Source organism: Psittacula echo (assembly GCF_963264785.1).
Source record: "Psittacula echo genome assembly, chromosome: 4".
NCBI classification, from domain to species: domain Eukaryota; kingdom Metazoa; phylum Chordata; class Aves; order Psittaciformes; family Psittacidae; genus Psittacula; species Psittacula echo.
The window spans coordinates 19,906,638-19,927,303 of record NC_137738.1 but is presented as its reverse complement, the minus strand read 5'-3'; the positions used below and the strand labels follow the sequence as shown (position 1 = coordinate 19,927,303).

Below are 20,666 nucleotides of genomic sequence, written 5' to 3'. Positions count from 1 at the left end.
TAAGCAGTCTGTGTGGGATGGCAGGGAAGATAGAGGTTTCCTCAAGAACTCTCCATGGGGCAGCTGTTGGGAATTAATGCTGGGTGATGGGATGAGGAAAGGCTGCGGCACAGCTCAGTATATATGCAGCAATGGCCGAAAGCAGGCAGCCAGAGGGCTAGGAAGCAAAGACAATTAGGCACTGCATGCTGAGAAATGGGGTGCTCTGCCAAGTGCAGCAGAGCTCCATGGGATGGTAGGGAAGGCTGTCGGGATCCACAGCTGGGAGCTGGGCTGGCTGCAGGCTTGCACACAGTCTCACTGTAACTCCCTGCTGTGGTCCTGCAGGATCCCTACTCCAGCACATAGCGAATCTCAGGAGATCAGCTATCCATGAGTAGTCCTGTCTGCAGCCCTGGTTTAGGTTTGGCACCCAACTAGGAATACAGGGCTGAAAGCCCCTGTGGAAATTCCCATGGCATTTCAACTGCTGGCAAAACAGACTGATAAGAAGAAACTGATCAACAGCAAGAGGTGTCCAGTGGATGGAAAGAGATGATACACTGTGGAGAGGACTCAGACCCTGTACAGCCTGGCAGATTCACCTGCAGACGCAGCATGAGGGCTAAAACCAAGCCAGGGAGAAAAAAAATATCTCTTACCTTTCTAAAAGGGGCTCTGAGCAATTCCTTAAGTGGGGTTTAGTGTAACCACCACTGATCACAAACTTAAAGCCCAAAGCTTAGTGCAAGCAAATCTCAGGAGTGATTGACAGTCCCCAGAAAGAATCTATTACTGTTCATAATCTCTGCAACAAACACAGGTCCCTTTTCCTATCTCATTTAAACTGATGTTAATGGATCGCAGTCAGTGTCAGGCTGGTCTCAGTTACAGTACTGTGGGGGAAAGCTACTGCTCTGAGAGCTAGAAAGCAGAGGGTGGAAAAACAATTGTAGCACAGATGGAGATGAAGCTTGTACTGACTCATAATTTCTAGGAATGTAAGTTGTCTTTGTGCCATGATAGGATGTATTTACTCTTTCACAGTCTCTAAGGATGCTTCGTACATTACACATGTGGAGTAGGACAATTAAAGCCTCTTGGCTGCTTTCCGCTCCTGATTAGAGAGAACTTTATCTTTACATGTCTTTAACTGACCTCAGCTTGGTGTGCAGGCTCCAGGCACAGGGTCACTGCACAGACCCCTTCCTGCAGCCACCACTTCAGTAATTTCAAAGCAACCAGGGTTCAGACAGCTTATTAATAGTGAGAAAACGGAGTCTTGGCCAGAGTTTGGAAAGCACCACTGTCCCACCTCTACTCATCCCCACTGGCTTTAGAGAGGCATTGAGCATGTTCAGTGCTGTGCTGCAGGCCGCCTAATTGCTATGGGACACTCTTTTTGCTTTGTTACAGTGGGGAGGCTATAGTGAAAGGGATCAAGGGAATCAAAGCCTCCAAGTCCCCTGCTGTGGCTGGGACTTTCTGGGGATATGAACAGCAATACAGTAATTTTTGATCGGCAGTGCTTTCCCTACAGCAAACCTGTGAAAATTACTTGTATCTTGCTACAGGGAATTTTCTTTGGATTTTACTGTGGATTTAAAAAAATCAAGGAACCACACACATTTCCACCCATGACCTCCTAAAACACCATCAAATGAGGACGGGCTTGAAGCAATATCCCCTGACATGGTAAAGCCAATTGCACACATTGATCTATGATCCATCACTATACATCTGACCTATCTCGTGTGCATACGAATTTTGGGATGGAGGAAATGGACCAGCAGAGAAGCAACAACACCGCACTGTAAAGAGGCAAAGTGGACATGCAGCTGGACCCCTGCGGGGGACACGCTGGGCAGTGGGACCTGGGGCATGCAGGCAGTGTGGTAAATGCAACAGTATGGTCAGTCTGCCTCGTGACAAGTGCTAATGGGAGGAAGGCAGGCCAACTACAGCTATAGCTCCTTCTCTCCAGCATATCCCCACCTGTCTGTGTACATAGAGAGCAGATGGTGATATGGTAGGACCAGACTTGCAATGGAGCTATGCTTGAGCTCCTTTGCTCATTTGAACCACGGTCTAATTAGAGAAAGTGTTGGCATAGAAAGATGAATGATACAAGACTTCCATTTTTGATGTTGCTTGTATGGAACTAAATTCTGCCACCCCTTTTCATGGTAAATTCCCTCAGAGGCTGTTTTGACCAGTAACAGTCTTTCTCTGTGTGGACAACAGGATGTGGTTTAAGGAATTAAAAAAAGGGAGGAAAAAAGTCTTCATGCTCCATAGCACTGAACTTATGCTACCCAGAACAATAAAGGCCCACCCAACACGCAGCCAGAACAGAGTAGAAGGACAGTACAGAATCTGGCAATTAAAAGACAAGACTTGGGAGTCCTTGGGCTTTCCGCCAACTTCACATCTGATTCATTATGCCATCTTGCTTAATCACATCCCAGACTGTGTCCTTCCCTACAGGACAGATGGGGTGCCTGGCTCCCATTCCCAAGCCCAGCTGTGTTTTCACAGCCCCTGAATGCAGCTGCAGGCAGCGGCTCTGTTCCCATGTGCCAGCTCACCATGCTACTGTGCTGCACAGCGCCTGCCCATGGCGAGCACAGGAGCTATCATGGAATTTCATCAGGCTGGAAGCAAGTTCCCTCTGCCTATTGCCTGGGAGCTATGGTCCCACTTGCTTTCAGTCCAGACGCTCAGACTAAAAGTGACCATGTCCTCAAGTTTCCCCACAGCTCTCGGAGACCTCCTGCCCACTGCAGGCAAAGGGAGGCTAGCAGGCAGGATGGTGCCTACCACTGTCTCAGCTGGATGTGTGCTTATTTACAGCCCAGAGAAGCAGAAAGCAAATGGCATCGTGAGCTTAGTGAGTCTTCAATCACCTGCCCTCCAGCATGCGTCCCACTTTGTTGTCAAGCCTGGCATGGAGAATGTGCACCCCACTTCTCCAGAGCTTGCTCTTCCCAGCCCCAGCTCAGCGGACACAAATGCTTCCCCAGAGAGATGGCCACTGACCCATATCCATGGGACTGGTAAGCACCCAGTAATATCAGGGTCAAGGATGAGAAGGACTTTGTTGTGTATCCCCTGCTTGCTTACTGAGCAGGATGGTGTTCACGCTGCCTTGCTGGTCTCTCTGCCCCCTACCAGCACAAAATGTGCTGCCAAGCCCCTTTCCTACACAGTGATGCTCCATCATGAAATGGAGATTCCCCCTATGTTTCATCCTGCCTTGCTACAGCCCCCTCCATGCTGGTATATGCAGCATGCTGTGAAAAGGCACTGTCTGGATGCAGGGAAGCTCCCATTTGCTCTGTGCCACAGTAATTCATGCTAACGCTCCAGCTCCTTGCGTGACTCCCTCCCTAACCACTATGTGTGATAATTTACAACATCTATCTGTCCACACACCTCTCCACACAGAGATTCTTTCTCATGAGATTTCTCACTCTTCAGGAAATACCAAAAAGGGGGAATTTGCATTACAAGAAAATCCGTATATTTGTCAGAATTGTTTCCTGATATTTTACACTCCAGACTTGCCTCAACAGCTTGTTTTTATCCAGAGATCCTTGTAAAAGCTGAGGATGTGCAACCTTAGAGACTTCCCCACCTAAGAAAAAGAGGATGTGACTGTGGAAAGAAGTCCTCCTGGACATTTTGAACAGAACTCCATCTGTAGAAATTGAGAACAACCCTTTACCCTAAGGGGTACCTCCTTTTTTCCAGGGCTTTCCCTATGGCTCCTAGCAAGCATCTTTCATACAAATACACATACAGGAATACAGCTGGCCTGAAGGCATGGAGCAGGATGAGATATACCCTGATCTCAGTGCAGTTGTGCAGCTCCTCTTCTATACATTCAGCCCTAAATAAGGAGTTATGACCTTTCCATAGCCAATTCTTCTACCTATGTAGCCAAGAGCTTGTCCTTGCCTTCTGGGAGCTCTCTAAGCAAGCCTGCAATGATATGATCCACATAAATGCACAGCAGGCAGAAATAGATCCTTCCCAGACAGCAGTGTTGCATTCCTTGCTGAGCTTGAATAGATAAACTAGACAGTTGGATCAAATCTTTGGTTTTGTCTGCTTAACAAGAAAAAACCTCTCATCAGTGAAATTCTGTTGGTAGAGAATGTGTATTAAAGGTACAAACTGTCTGACCAAGGAGATCTGGCTGTAGTAACAGAAGGAAACATGATTTTAGCAGAGCAAGGAGAAAGCGTATTTCAGGGGTAAGCTCAGAGTCGGTCCCTTGTCAGGGCCACGGCTGTGTAAGAGCCCAGCACTGTCTCTGGGCTCTGGGTGCTCACTGCTGTCATGGATGCTGCTGCCTTTGTTTCTGCAGCTCCTGGCAAACAGGTTGGGATTTGCCAAAGGGCATGCAACTACAAAGCCCTGACTCTTGCCCAGTGCAGTGTGGGCAGCTTCTGCATGCAGGAAAACAGCCCAGCCCTGCTGCTTTTACTGTGACCTTAATCCTCCCAGACATGGCACCATCTCTCCCTTAATTAGAGCAACTATTTCTGCACCATTTCTGGTGGGTGCATGGGGCAGGTGGAAAGAAAGCATGCGAATTTGCCTTTACTGGGCACATAATGGCAAAAGGGGCTGGCCACAGCTTCAGCTGCCAGCAAAACCATGTGTACAGGGGCTTGCTACGTCCAGACAGGACTCCAAAAGAGGTCCAGAGGGTGATTCTGTTGGGTCAGACTCCAGCTTGTTCTAAGTTGGAAGACAGCCAGTGTTGGTCTTTGTCAGACACACCTTTTCTCTTCTCAGCCTCCATCACTCACTGCTCTCCTAAAGCTGAGCACTGTAGACTGGAGCATCTAAATTAACCTCAACCCCCAGAACGGACTATCTGGATTATGGTCCTAAATTTCTACAGAGGGCAGATGCCAAACCATGATTTATCATTACAAAGACCAAACCTAAGGCAGGGCTTGAGTCCCACTCTGATAAAGCAGCTGTGAAGAGCCTCCACAGGCAGCAGTGCTGGCCAGATGAACAGGATCATTGCACTTGCTCTGTGCCTCAGGCAAGTGAGCCGCAGCAGCCCCATCTTTCCTCTCCTCTAATGTTTTCTGGAACCAAGCAGTTTGAAGGCAGCCAGGCAGCTCCTTCCCTCTTAGCGTACCTGATGGACCCCAGAAGTGCTGGGTACTAACTTAGAGAGGAAAGCCCAACCTGGAGGAATGTAGCAAGAAGAAGACCATGTTTAGGCAACTTTTCTCACCAATTTTGGAGACTCAGGAAGCCATTGCTGTGAACTATAGCTGCTGTGGGGTCTGCTTGCTCCTTGTTCACCATCTGATTTGTGGCATGCCCAGATGCCTCCAGGCAATTGCTCTCCCTTCTCCCAGCTTTGATAAGGGCCCCTTTCATCTTTGCCACCGGAGACAGCTGGGTCCTCTGTGCAATGCATGTGCTCAGCTCTCAGACCGAAGAGCACACACTATGCTCAGCGCTCTCAGATGAGCTGAAACAGAAATCTGCTTCATAGACACTGCCAGGTTTAAAAGAGCATAACAGCCAGACGAGTGGAGTCTGCCTGCCTCCCTTCTGTGGGCAAGCTTTGCAAAGACCTCAAACAGAGAGGAGGGAGCCTCCCAGAGCCCCCAGATACAAGTTCTGTGTGTGGAAGCATTCCTGACAAAAATCCCGCAGAAGCAGTGTAGTTATGCTATGGAAGCCTTTGCCTGTCTCTTCTGTATCCCTATTAACAACGTATTTCCCCATCATCACCTAGTCTGTGGTCTCTTAGTCCCAGGAGCCAAACACAGGGCAGCTGCACGGCTGCAGGGCTTGGAGCAGATGGGCTGTTTTAGTGTGATGCTGAAGCCAGCAAGACAGCAGGAATGAGCAGCTGAGATCACATATTCTTCCTGCTGAACTGAAGACAGCACTCAAAGTCTGTTCTCTGGCCTTTTCCTCTGCCTCACCTGAAGAGCAGTGAGAGGTGAATGTTTCAGGCTCGGGGAGCGGTTTGCTGCAGGAAGGCTGTTAGAGTAGGCTGTTCCCAGCTTTGGGGCAGGATGCATTATAGCAAGAGACTCCTTTCCCATTTTATGTCTGGCTGTACTTTCACCAGAAAGTTTCCATGGGACTGGCTGATGCAGTCAGACTCTCAACCTGGATCTGCAAACTCCTTCAATTCAAGTGCTGGGGTGCCTGTCATCCCTGAAGAACTCTCTTTGGGAGAGGCAGTGACTCCTGGCAGTAATGGTGACGACGGACACTTATTGAGCACTTTTTGATTTTCTGGGAAGCATTTCAATACATGTTACAAAATCATGTCTTGTTAAAGTTCAAGATTGTGATGGGTGCACAGATAATGCAAGATCCTTGTGCATTCTGCCCCCTCAGCCATTATCCTGTAAGAGCATCCAAGGTGTCGCCAGGTGTGCACCTGGAATGACCAACTTCAGTTTCCACATGGCACTGGTGAAATAGTTAATGGTCCATGAAGGGAACAGAAGAGTGACTTGGGAGTGCTACATGAGTAGCTGGATACGCACTGAGAGCTCCTGTTTCCTCTTGAGTATCTGTTAAGTTTTGTATCTGCAATTTCAGGGTCTGAATAATTGATGCTATACTGGATGTCTCAGGAGATGATCAGGTTGCAGTATATCTTTATAGCTTCTCAACGCTGCACAAGAAGGCTGCTTCTGGGAGCCAAGTCTGAATGGAAAGACGCTTCACGGAGAGCCTGGAGGAAGGCAGAGGGGATCATAGCAGCTTCTTACCTGACGAGTAACAGTGACTCAAATCAGGTGAGCAAGGGTAAAGATAATCTGCAGGGATTCAGGGCATCTGCAAGTGAATTGGTGCCAGCAGTCTGAGCCCCTGACAACCTTCCCAACAAATTCTGCAGCAGGGATGTGGTCAAGGTACTAGGCAGAATGCCTGCATCAACATGAAGATGTTATTTGTGGAATAAAAATAACATATAGCCAATCCACATCTGAATACCTTTCCTTCCTCTCTCTATCTTCTTCAGCTTCACACGACGAGCTCTTTGGCTTAGGGATGATTCAGTCCCACCTCTGCAAGCTGTATCAAGCATGGCATTGATGCTCTTTGTAAGTAAACATCCAGTGAGGGTGTAAACACATAGTATTTACTGGGTTCCAGCAAGAGTAACTGAAGGGGTTCTCTGCCCTTGGTTATGCAGAAAGTTTGATTAGGTGATGTATTGGTCCCACCTGGTCTTAGTAATCTTTAAATCTATGGTTCTAATCCAAAGTTCACTTAAGTCTTTAGAAAAACAATGACTTCATCACTCTTTGGTTCAGAGCCACTGCATTGAACCTACAGAGCTTTTACAAATATGTGGCTATCTTGCCAGGTACTTATAATCCTTGCTCATGGATCATGGTATTTGTCTAACTTCCCCCCAAGAACCAAACAGTACCAGAAGAGACCAAATCTGTCCAAAGGGTCCACATCACAGCCCACAGGAAGCTGCTGGATGTCTGCACAAAACATTAGTCAAATGCACATTTATTGATGTAGAAATGAGTAAAGCCAAGAACCCCACTGAATAAGTGGAAAATGAAGAATATTAAAAACATGGAATACATTTTTTCATTACAAACTGTTCATTTAACTCTAACTGCAAGTTGTTTTCAAGAGCCTAGAGGGAAGTGAATCATACTCATTAGGAAAATCAGCCTCCCCTCAATCAATCCAGTGATGTCATCTCTACCATGTAGAGTTATTGCACTGGAGAGAATGGCATGGCTTTCCTGAAGGGTGCATTTGTATATAAGGCAAACTTTATATATCCAACAGAATGCAGCTAACTCCAGGGTGCTACCAGTATAACTGCATGCAGTAGCAGGGTGCTGTGTTCATAAACAAGGACTGGGTAGAAATGAGGGAGCTACAACGTTGAATCTTACAAAAAGGATGTCTTCATGGTTCAAATTGCATTTACATTGACATAGCTGGTACCTATCAATCCGTGTGACCTGACAGCTTGGACTACTGTCACTTGTCAGAAACAAGATGCAGCCAAACGGCATCTGTGCTAACACTAGTTCCTATGAGTGCTCATCCACCATGACCTCTGAGATACCTTAGGCTTTTTTGAACTTGGATGATGTGGCAAGTGATCTCATTGTTGCTACTGACTGAGAACCAAAATCCTTGTCCCTCACATTATCCTAGAATAGAATAGAATAGAATAGAGTAGAATAAGGAAAAGAATACTTCAGTTGGAAGGGACTGACAACCATCATTTAGTCCAACTGCCTGACTACTTCAATCACATCTCTAGGAAGCCTGTTCCAGTGTCTGACCACCCTCTCAATAAAGAAACATTTCCTAACATCTAGTCAGATCCTCCCCTGATGCAGTTTTGAATCATTCCCATGCATCCTGTTACAGGATACCAGGTCAACACCTCTCTCTCCACTTCCCCTCCTCATGAAGCTGTAGAGAGTAATGAGTAGTTTACAATTCCATTGGAAGCTTCCAATCCTAATTATACATAGGTTACACTTAGCTGGGGTGGCCAGATAAGGTCTGTGTCAGCACTAAGCTGGAACAAGAGCACCTTTGACAGCACCTTTAACAGCTTCACAGGTGCTGGATTCATGCCAGAAAACGAGCCCATTCCCTGATTGCTGGGAGAGGAACTGACCAAGACCATGATACTGCTAGTGCAGAAAGGAGGCTTAAAGTACAAAAATTGCAAGCCAAGAGTAGGGTCTTCAGACATTGCATTCAGTCAGGCCCAGCTCTTGAAACTCAGTACTTGACACTTTCACTACAGGTAGCAGCTGAACAGTCCTGTCTTGGGAAGTACCCCAGGGCAAGGAGAGATGTCTTTGCTTTTTCGCCTTTCTGAGACCATACCTCATCATAAGCCTGTATGTAGTGACTACTGCTATTAAAAACACAGAAAACATAGTTTGAAAAGGGTCTACCAGCAAGCTCACAAATCAGAAGTAATCTAAAAAAATGCTGCTTTGGTACATCCTACATCACTGTTTTTATGTAGGTGCTCCTGAGAGCAAGTAAACTTGTTGACTCAAGTGTTTTCCCCACAAGCACAGTCACTGGCTCATGAGATAGGAAGCTATTATAGCGTTGGCTACACAAAAAGCTAAATCCACTGAAATTTTCTCTTCCCTCTGAGCAACTTTCCTTGCAGGCCTCTATTGCTGCAGGGTCTGCAAGAGCATCTAGCAGCAGGCAGGAGGCTGTGCAGATCATAACTTGGCTACCACTGAGCTACGAGACATGAGAGAGGTAGCACAGGACTGCAGTGGGAGAAGCCCATTGACAACACTGTCCCTTCAAAGCGTCCCCTGTGCAGGCAGCCCTGGAAAGAGAGGAAGAGGAGTCTCATGGCTGAAGCAAGGACTTGAGGATGTGCTCTTAGCTGCAATGCTCGCTCACCAAGCTGCTTCAATAAAGAGGCCTTTGGAACTGGATGACTGGTCACTGCCTGCTTCGGCTAACTCCCTCTCCTGAAGAAAGAAAGCAATTCCTCATTTGATGACTTCTGCAAGTAAGACACCCTTGTTTTTTAATACCTCATGGAAACAGGATTTCTTTTCTTCCACTCCCCCTGATTTTTGTGTTTGGGCTGGCAATGTGAATGCTTGCTCTGGAGGATCCTAGAGGAAGGAAAACCAATGGCCAGATAATTCCAGAAAAATGAGAATTGCCTCCAGGGAGCTCGCCTTCACCCTGCTCTCTCATACTCAACATCACCCTGCTCTGCTACTTGCTGAATATCTTATGCCATGGCTACAAACGCTCCATTTGTATTCTGTTTCTCTCTTTCATCATATCTATTATAAACGAGTAGTGTCTGGGAAATCTCCCAGGGAAGATTTGCCTGGATGGCTATGGATATTTTATAGTCAAATTGTGAGAGTAAGCCAGCTTTCAAGTTCTGTAGAGGGGGAAAAAAGGTAATAAAAGGGTTATTAAAAAAATAAATAAATGTCGGGATTTTATACAGCTTCTTTTCATAGTGACAAAGCTTGCGTTTGCTCCGCAGTGGAGCTGGAGCTGCTAGGAGAGGCTCAATCTGGAAGATGTCCCATTGCCAAGAGGAGCAATCTAGGAGGCTCTTGCTAAGTACTATGGCTGGCTCAGCAGGGATGACACCTGGCTTGATAGCATTGGGCTGGCACTGGGTGAGACAGGGATTGGGGCTGTGTTTGAAGGCATCAGATACAGTGGCTATGTGGGGAGCAGGACATGGCCCAGGGCTGTAATCACCCCATCTTTACCTTCATATGGTTGCTTATACGATACAGGTAAGATCTGTCTCCTCATCTCACAGGAGAAGTCCTAGCGAGCAGCCCTGTATCTGAAAGGGTCACTCTCTTCCAACCCAGGGCTAAAGAAGACCACCTGAAGAAACTTGCTTTGCCCTTAGGCAGGCTGCCACTTCCCCAGGGGACTCTGAGAGGCCTTCAGCCACCAAGGGCATAGATAGAGCCTGGCACCATCTGAACAAACCGAGGCTTTCTGGCAGGGTTTCACAACCTCCGCACAAGCAAAACCAGCCAGGGAATAACCAACGCACATTAGAAATGTAGATGAGCCATTAGACCTGCTGGTGAAACAGAGCGTGTCCCAAACACAGATTTGTTCGTGCATGTGCGGGGATGAGGACAACTATGCCAGAGTGCTGCCAGCGTGGCAGTAAGGAAAACGACCAGAAGTAGCATAAGATTTAGTAAATAGCATAGTGGGAATGATAAAAACCAGGCATTTTTAGGATTACCAGGCCTTCTGCATTTTCCTGGAGAGGTCTCAGTTTCACCCTGGTGCCCTGATATGTAGAACAGAAGCCAAAACAATTATAGAATATCATGACTGGCCTGAAAGATATACTCTCTCCTGAGTAGAGAGCTGATGCAAGGTACTGAAGTTCAATTTGCAGGCAGATATATTGTGGGTTTGCCAGACCAAGACACATGTTCCACAGGCCAAAAGGAAAATAACTTTTTCTCATTTCTTTCTCTTTCATTCCCCGACGCTATCTAGTCAGTCTAATTTTTAAATAATTTATTTGCTCTCAGCTCGGCAGCATCCACTGTGGAAATCATTGTATGGCATTAAAGAGTCTATCCACCTTGTACAAATTCATCAGTCCCTTCGTGCAACAAGGGGAGTAATGAGAGGCAGGCAGGAGCAGCAACATGGAGCATGAAGGGAAAATCAACAGATATAAAAGGTGCCTGAAGCCGAGGAATAGAGGTTTGCACTCCACGGCTTTCTTAGGTCTTGAGAGTCACTGTACCTTTCACTCTGGGCAATTTGTGAGTGGAGCAAATGAATAAAGAGTTAAAACACTAAAAGTCAAAAACATGTAATGAATTAATTCCCTGTCATGTTCAGTCCACCCCATCTACAGACAGACCACCACATCAGAGCTGTAAAACAGAGCTCTCTTCCAAAAGGAAGAAAAAGCTAATGGGCTTTTACTTTCCTTATAAACTTGGAAATATGACACATAGCTGTACTCCTAAAGGAAACAAAGCAAAAGAAGCCTCCTCCTTCCACATCTTATTTCCTTGCCAGTCTCCCACTGGTTTGGGCCACCTTTCATTGCAATCACAAAGACAAGATCCCTTTCAAAGCCTCCGGGAGAAGACATGCAGGAATTGGGCAGCAATTGACTGACCATGGAAAGCAACTGCAGGGAGCAAGGGAGTTCACCAGCCAGCATTAACAAGTGGATTCTGTCCGCTGAGCAAGACCAGGAAAACCCAGTGTGCACCTATGCTGCCAGTGCTCTGCCTGAGCAACTTGCCACCACATGAAGACAGCACGGAGCAGCCTGGCTGTAGGGGGAATACAGGTGATGCAAACATCTCTGACTTAGCCAGACTCTGAGTGCAGACAGCAAACACAAACCCAACCCTCAGAGCAAACACAGAGATGCAAACCTGCTCAGTGACTCACAGCCCAGCCCTTACCCCCTGGCACCCATGGGGTCAGGGTTTCAGCCTCAACCCCACTGGGAGAAGGAGATCCCAGATTTTGCAGCTTAACCTCTCTGCCATGCCACGCGCGTGCAGAGATGTGATGGCCAGACTTGGGAGCATGTTCCCTCCCAGTGACATCAATGGTGCTGAGCAGAGAACTGTTAATTAACCCCGTTTATTGAAGGGCGGACACATTCCTGCCTGGGTCCTGATTTTTCAGTCAGGCTCCAGTCCAACAGGTGATTAATAACCCAGTGTGCTGTGGGAAGAGTGCATCTATTATTCAAATTAATGAAATTATAATCAAGAGGTGACGAATTAGCAGTTGCTCCTTGACTGGATATGGAAACTCATTAGTGTGCCAGGTGCTTCTGGGGTGCTTGCTGCACTCATAGGCTTACAGTTAGAGAGGAGGGAGCCAGGCAGAGCAGAGACCCTTGGCACAGCTGAAGGAACATGAATCCTGCCCACCCCAAAATAGCTGCGGCCACCAGATAGCCCTCTGTTCCCACATAGCCCCTCCACTTCTGTCTTCCTTCCAATGGATGGGCTGTTCACCCAGTGTTCTGCTGCCTGGAGCAAGGTGGCTGTGGCCATGAGCAGGGAAAATGTACACATGTGAGTACATCGCTCTTTTCTGTGGAGAGTAGTGAGCCTTATATTAGAGGAGGATTGAGCCAGAGGGGAAGGGGTGATGGCTGACTGCAAGATACTGCCCTGAGGATGGGCTGCAATAGCCTCATAACGCTGACACTGCTAGTGTGTGGATAAAGGACAAGTATCTGACAGCAGCATCCTACCCTGGTTCTTCGAGCACTGGAGCAGGACTCCCACCCTCCTGAATTGGTGGCTGCAGGCACAGCTCCCAGAGCCAGAGGTTGGAGGTCTCCCCCAACAGCCTGCACTATTTACTCTTTCCTAGAGGGTACTCACCAATGTGCTTCCCGTACATGTGGTAGTAGAAGGAGACACAGTAATACTTGGCAGTAATGTTGTAGAGGGGGCTGATGAGCCGGGCTTTGTCTCCTGTTACCCGGGGCCGGGATGCCTCGATGAACATGTAATAACCTGCAGAGCAAGAGGGAAAGGTGGGGAAAGGCACTGCTCCTCCCTTCCTGAAAGTGATGGGATGCCGGAGGCTGGGACACCACTCCTCCTCTCAGAGACATGGCCTTGCTCTCCTCATCAGCTCTGCACTCACTGTGATCCCAGCCATAGACACTTGCAGGATGTCTGCAGTGCCTCCCCTCTGCAGTATTTAGGAGAGCAGGATTTAGGATGGATGCCAGCAGACACTCTGTGAGGTCATGCAGCAGATGAGTGCTTGAAAATGTGCACACACATCTGTCTGGATGCAAAACGAGCCTTTCTCCTGTAGTATGAGGAGCCCCAGAGCTGACTGCACCATGTAAGGAGAAAATCAGAAAAACAAGGGAGAAAACACTGCAGCCTAATTTCTCTGCCTCAAGCTGAGCGAGTGAGTATTCAGTATATCTGACCTAAACAATACTGTTGTCTGAAGAGAACAATACCAAGGTAGTTGTTAACAACTCAGGGAAGAACAGATTAGCTATTTGATTTGTTGGCATAGTTTTCAATGCTCAATCAGGCTGGTCTACTGAACACTAATGGGAAAAGCCATTTCCTTATCTGGCCATTGGAAGTTTCCCATTTTTTCTGAGTTCAAAGATTTGTGCTTGCATACAAATTTACTTTCCTCATTAGAGAAAGGGGAAAGTAGTGCTCAGCTAAAATGGGGGCATGTACTGTGTGCACAGCTAGCATGACAGCAGTCTCTTCCAGCTAGAAGTGAGGCACCTGCTGCCACCCTGCAGGCAGCTCCCACCTGGTCTCTCATGCTTCTGCTTGGTACTAAGGAGATCTGTCTGCCTCCACAAGACTTTCTTTAAGAAACATGTCTAAAACCAGCATTGTGGTTTCTAGTTGTTAGTGATGTTCTCCTACTTGCTTATCCTTTTTTGACTTCAAACTAAGCATCAGATGGGACAAGGGCATTAGGCAGCAGGCAAGTAGCTGGTAATAAGAACTAATGCTCACACTATTTCCTTAAACAAAGTCGTGGGTGTTTTAATTGTGTATTTAATGTCAATCAGTAACATGCAAATTAACTGCCTGCTACCTGCACCCCGTGTAGAGGAGGAACGTGTTGTGTGGGAAGCAGATCAGTGCTCCACCAGCTCCCGGAGCTGTAGGACTCCTGAAGAGCAACGGCGTACATCTCGCCTCCACAGCCAAGCCGAAAGAACCCCAAACGTGTGCTTACCCTCTGGCGTACCGCTTATGTCCGTGGGGGGCCCCGTGTTGACGGTGCGCTTGGGGTTCTGCGTCAGGGCGTTCTGCCGGGTCCAGTCAAAGTTGTCCATCTTGTCTTGCATGAAGCCGCAGATCTTCTCGTCCTCAAAGCGGCACGTGTTATCTGTGGGGAATGGAATGGGGTGGTCAGCTGCTGCTTCTCAAACCTCCTCCCCACGGGTGCCTGGGTGCCTGCAGCGTGTCTCACAGCACCGCTACATCACCACTGGGGTTCTGCATCAAGCTGGGGACAGATGGGCAGCCCTCAACCCCAGGAGGAGGCTGAAAAGGAATATATCCATGATTAGTATGATTATGGAAGGCTTAATCCAGGTTGATGGATGTGTTGGTTTGATGAAATGGAAGAAGGCTAAAGAGAAAGAGAGATTCTGCTGAGAGGTCTGAAGGGGCGAACATAGAGGAGGGTAAAAAAAAACATTGAAGGCAAATGGGCCACAGAGGCTTTTCAACCAGAAGAACTTGATGGTAGAATAATTTCCCCAGGAGAGAGGAAAAAGCTCCAGCAGATGACCCTCCTTTGGGCTATACATTTAACTAAACTATGGCACACACGAAAAAAATTCAGCTGTGGAGAAGAGGTCAGCTCAGTGCTATGAATGTGTCATTTAGCTAGAGTATATCCAATTTATACCAGCTAAAAGGCACATTTGATATTGCAAATTATGCTGGTTCCCCTAACAAAATAAGTCATGTAGGTAAAAGATTTTTATGTAGGATCAAGCACGTGTGCAGCAGGGCTTGCTTTTATTACTACCACAAGACAGTTACACCCTACAGCAATATTGTAAGACAGGTGAAAAATCTTGTGCATAGTCGTAACCCAATATCATCTTGCAGAGATTGGAATGAATTGGACTTGACCAGGCTGAAGATGGTAACCTCTGCGATAAAAAAGTAGTTCCCAAACCACAGAGAAAAAAGGCCAGAACCAGATTTACACTGCAGACACAGTAGGAGAGAAATGGAGGGAACAGGCAGAAGAGAAAACTGGTCCAAGACCTGATGTGAAAAGTGCTTTGTGTTCCAAAAGGTCCCTGGGCAAAAAGCAGGGCTGAGAGTGGGATCTCAGACCTCATGAATGGTGCAGACACAGTAAGTACAGATCTCTACCTTCTGCCTTTATGTAAGAGCAAGGACGTGTGCTCTGAAACTGAAAGATAAAGTACTCAAAACCCCTGGAAGAACACATACAGAGAGGAAATCAAGGCTCTCACTAAAGGCTTGGGAAGTGCTAGAAACCGCGTTCATGGCATGCTGGTACAAGATTCAACTTTTTGGGGTTTACCCCCCTCACTGTTCCTTCTATCATGCCCAGATGAAGAGAAGCCCAAATGTCTACTTGGGCTTCTACATCTTCATTGATGGCTTGCTCTGGTTCCTGGGCAGGAAGCTCTCTGTCCTAGCATGGGTGACTCTGGCAAAACACGTAGGGCAGAGCAGGGTCAGCAACCTATGGGTTGAGTGCCAAGAATGGGATGGGCATTTTGCTATGCCAGGGCCAAAAGCTCCCAATACGGAACTCTGTGATGTAGGAATTTCACACACCTACCCATGCACACCAAAATCTGCCTTCTTGTACCAGAGAGGAAAGACCACCCATGAATGAACAGCATCTTGACTTTGAGATGCTGCACCTCCTGGTTCCTACTCTGCAGCTAAGGCCCTCTGCATCCCCTCCCATTTGGAAATGAAAATGACCATCATCCAAACAAATCAACAGCCTGCACACCCCTGTAGTAGGGAAGTTGGTTCCCCTTCTTGCCTGTCTTTATCCAGCAAACCACCAAAGCTGTGAGAAAAGTGGAGGCAGCCTTCTACTATGGCTCAGAAAAAGGTCTTTGCCACCATAGGTTGGGCACTGTGCTGCAAGCCAAGGCCTTGCTTCATGGACCAGGGCAGCTGGGTTTTCTGTAAGCTCAGGGGCAAGTGCTGCTCCTGCGAGCTGAGTACAGCCATCGGGAGCTCGGCTGGGCCAGCCACTTAACTGCTGATTAACCCTGGCTAAGTGCTTTCTGTACAATCCGCTCGTTTCTAATTAGCTTCCTAATCCAAATTAGCCACTGCTCTGCAGCGCTGAGCACAGAGGGTCACACGGCAGCTGGAGATGAAGGAGGAGGGAGGAGTGGGAAGCAGATGACAGGACAGATGCTGGCAGGGTCTGAGGTGAGGCAACTACATGGGAAGGGGGGGGGAAAAGTGAGAAATCAGCTTCTAATTGTCCTTCCCCAGCTGTCATGGCTGAGAGAAGGGAGTTTGTGGCTGTATCAGACACCCACTGGTCCTCAGAGGATGGTCTGGAGCCCAAAAGCTTTCTGTTATTTCCATGTTGCTCTAATGTCCTTGACTTCTTTTCATCAAAACAAACATTTGTGTGGCTCCAGATCACAGGTTGTCAGCTGCAGTTAAAAGACAAAAGTTTTCTCTTACGATGGCATTATCCTACACAGCAGGATCTACCATGAATGTCCTCTTTCAATCAAAGGGACTGTGATGGTTTGCACCTCTGACCTTCAGAGGAGAAATGGGACATCTTTCTCCAGCATAAAATTCCCATAACAGTGAATAAAGTTCTAACACAGAGGCCAGCCAGGTAACTGATTGAGAAGGAGCAAACCCTTAAAGACAAGGCACAGAAACCAAAAGAAAGTCCAGGCTCAGGTGGACATCAGAGAGCTGTGCAAGACAAGGACTGAGGACAGTATTCCCAGCCTACTGCCGAGGCCTGGTTGTGTCAGCTGCTTCATTTGTAAAAAATCCCCTACACCCATGGGAGAAGACGGCTCATAGAAGACTTGAAAGCTTGAAGGGAGCTCTTCTAATGCCAAAACAGGGAGCTGACTCCATTCTCTCCTCTCATTCAGATACAGCTACTTACAGGAGATAGAAATCAAAGTAGAAAAGGGTCCTAGACATCCCACAGATACCACAATGTGATCAAGCTTATGTGCAGCACCATTTGCTGTGCAGGAGTTTGTAACTACAGCACGTTGCCTCTGCTTAACTTGGGATCTCAAGGCACTTTGCAACAACTAATAAACAAGGCTTCTTAACATCTCTATGAGGTAGTAAGGCCTCTTTCTATATATCTCCTGCATTACACACAGGGAAACAGATGCACAAAAGTATAGAGAAGTACATTTAAGGTCACAGAAGGCAATGCCAAAACTAGAAACACAATCCAAGTGCTCTGACTCCTGGTCTTTTGGTTTAAAGCAAGCCACAGGCAGGCAAAGCTCTGGCATTTCTCCGAGCTAGAAGTGAAGGTGCCCAGAATAACTAAGAGATGTTTGGTGTGGTGTGGGACACTGCCAGCACATCAGCTCTGGACTGTTATCGGTAAGGCTCACAAGGGGAAACCTGGCAGATACAGCTGCAAAGAAAACCTTTAAATGACCTGCTGTGTGTCTCAGAGGCCACAGCGGTAGTCTAACTTGACCTTGGCTGTGTGAAGCAGACCTTCCTGCAGATTCACACCATCTGCCAGGGATCCTGGCTCAGCACTGTGGTACAAAGGAAGCTTCCCGTTTAAAAATTAAACAGTGGATTTAAATATTGAACACAGAAGTTGTTCTCTGGATTGTCAGAGGCGAGGTGGAGGTGGCAGGGGAACTGGTTCCTCAAAGGTTGGAGTTAGTGCTGTCTTCACCAAACGGATTTCCTTGACAGGCTTTGTAGCGGCAGCAGCTCAAAGTGCAGAGATGTTTGCTCCCCGTTACAGACACCTCCCTGCACCCCCGTGGAGAGACCCTTCGCTGTGGCTATTAGCATTTCTTGTTACTTTGCCTTCTTGAGAAATATAATGGAGGTTTTCATTTCAAGTCTTTAGGGAGAAGCCATCCCTGGGCCTGAAATACTGTCTGCCAGATGAATGCAAATAATAATAATCCTGTTCTATCTGCAGACCATGGGTGAATAGCAGATGGAATGCACTTGAATAAAATTGCCTTTGTGGTTTAGCTGTGATCTGATGACTGAAGCTGTCTTGGAGTATAAGGGACCATGCTTCGAGCCTCAGCTCTGTTGCAGACTTGCTGTGTGGCCCACAGGCTATTGTTTTCCCTCTGGAAATCAGTTTCCCCATCTAGATGATGAAGACAATGAAAACTGTATTGCAACCTCAATGTATGCTGAGATCTAAGAAAAAGCATCTACCGTGGTAAGTTTCTAAAGCATTTTTAACCAGTAATGGAAGAAAGGTTCACAATACCATAACAGGTTGGGTCATACGGGATTGCCATTTGCTTTAGTATCTCCATCTGCAACAAGGGTATAATATGGCCCATACAGTCCTCTTTGCCATTAGGATACAGGAATTGGTGGCAGCCACCTTTTTTAGCCTTCCTGTTATACACATTCCTGAGGAATGGGCACAGATTTGAGGAATCCAACTCTGGACACCAGCTTCACATCTCATTCTCACATGCTCATGGGGCAACAAACTCAGATTCCTCTGGACTATGAGGCATTATCATAGATGGGACACACAAGCATGAAAGAGTAAGCAAGGAGCCCTGGATAATCTACAACAACCAACATCTGGTGCTTATCACCACTCACTGTACTTTTCCATGATCCCAAAACATTTTAGCACCACACACAGCCAGACTGCAGATACATGAGAAATAGTGTTGCCGCTCTGGAAGGGCAAGACACACTGGCCAAAAGGAAAAAAAACCAGCAAACCTGTATGCTTCTTGATGCCTTCATCACCAAGGTTGCAAGGCTACTTCTTGCTAGAGCCAGGGAAACCAAACCATCCACTGCTGATGAGCTGGAATAGCTTGTTAGGCAGCACTGCAAGGTTTGGGTTAGAAAGTGAAGACTATATCCAAAGGAAATTGCATGGGAGAAGTAGGAAGGACAACGGAAATTGCCCAGCACTGGAATTTGGTCATGGCATTACAATGATCAGTTATTCAAAGAGATCTTTAAGGTAATACTGTAGAATTAACATAATTCTAAGACAGGTTTTTAAAGATAAATTCTGGGTTTTTTTAGAACCAGATTAACTGATCTTTAAGAGTTACGGTCAGTCTTGCCACTAACTTCTAAATGTTTGAAATCTTCAATGTCTTTTGTTCACTTCCTCTGCTTTTACTCTGTTATTGCTTAATAACCCCATTACCTGGCTCTGTAACCACGCTACATGCATGCCTGCCCCAATGTCATTAACATCTTATTAGGCTAAGAAAGAAAATGCATGAAGAAATAATTGCATTAAGTGACTCTCAGAGTTTGTAAATTAATCACCATTGTGCATGCCCTTGGATCAGGCTGCCAGAGGCATTAATCATCTAATCTTTGCCTTTCACTTGAGAGCTCTCAATGTTTGCTCCCAGAATTTGGCTGGGCAGCCTAGCATGAAGATACTTTCACAATGCTGTGCCAAGCCTTTTCCCTGGAGGCGGTGATAGCAGGGGAAGTGGGAAAATAGGAGGTAGCAGCATGGATTTCCATGTATTAGGATGAGAATCTGGGAACTGAGCTGTGGCCCAGAGGCGTCTGGGCTCACATTTCACTGGCAGTAGATGAAAAGGAAGGGGCATCTCTGAAAACAAGTTTTTATGCAGTCAATCTCAAGGCATGAGCCCATGTCCTAATATCTACCACAGGCTGGGTAACTTGTATCAAACAGAAACACAAAGTGTTGGATTTACTGCATGAAAATACAAGCGTGGCTGAGTTATGCTCCACCACAGGCAAATTTCATGCAGTTGTTCTGGTCTCAATCACGCTGCCATAGCAATCCTAGGTGACCAGACTGAAGGCTTAGTTTACAAAGACCCCAAGAGACTGACACAATTAGGACTGAAGTTGCTCTGGCTTTAACAGTGATTTATGCAGTGTAAACGCAAGTGGCAAAAGGCCAGATTTTGTCACTTCCACGTGCGGGCTGGGATGTTTGCCTCCTCCAGCAAGCACCGAGGGACACGGTCTGAAGTGTGTGCCCGGCAATAAGCTCAGGGTTTCCCAGTGAGTCTTCTCACTGGGAATTATGAAGAATATTTAAAGAGGATCAGAAAGTGGGGAAAAGCAAAGCAAAGGGAATCAGGAATCAGAGCCACAAAATCCTTTTGACTATATAAGAAGCTCCTGCTCTCAGGCAGAGTACAGTTCATCAAAATACCCTCAGGGTATGAACTTGCAAAAGTGAATGCCTCATGGCTGTCTTAGCAAGATAGCACCATCCCCTGATTCCTGGCTGTCATTGCCTAACCCTGGCTTCTCCTCACTGCTACTTTGCAGTGAAGCAGTAGCAGTTGCCTATACATATACATATACAGAGTAATAGATAAAAAGACTGAATGCTGACTCAGTAGCTGGAAACAGGAGAAAGAAATCAGCTATGTGGAATCACCTGCTCAC

General features: G+C 46.9%; 1 protein-coding gene across 1 annotated transcript in view; it reads right to left on the bottom strand.

The window, feature by feature from the left end:
• MDGA1 (MAM domain containing glycosylphosphatidylinositol anchor 1) overlaps positions 1-20,666 on the bottom strand; it is a gene marked incomplete at both ends in the record, with an annotated part of 145,708 nt that overhangs the window by 7,337 nt on the left and 117,705 nt on the right. Inside the window, 2 exons of the mRNA XM_080616932.1 lie at positions 12,900-13,034; positions 14,251-14,433. Coding sequence (XP_080473058.1) covers positions 12,900-13,034; positions 14,251-14,433 — 318 coding nt within the window. The remainder of the gene's footprint in view (positions 1-12,899; positions 13,035-14,250; positions 14,434-20,666) is intronic.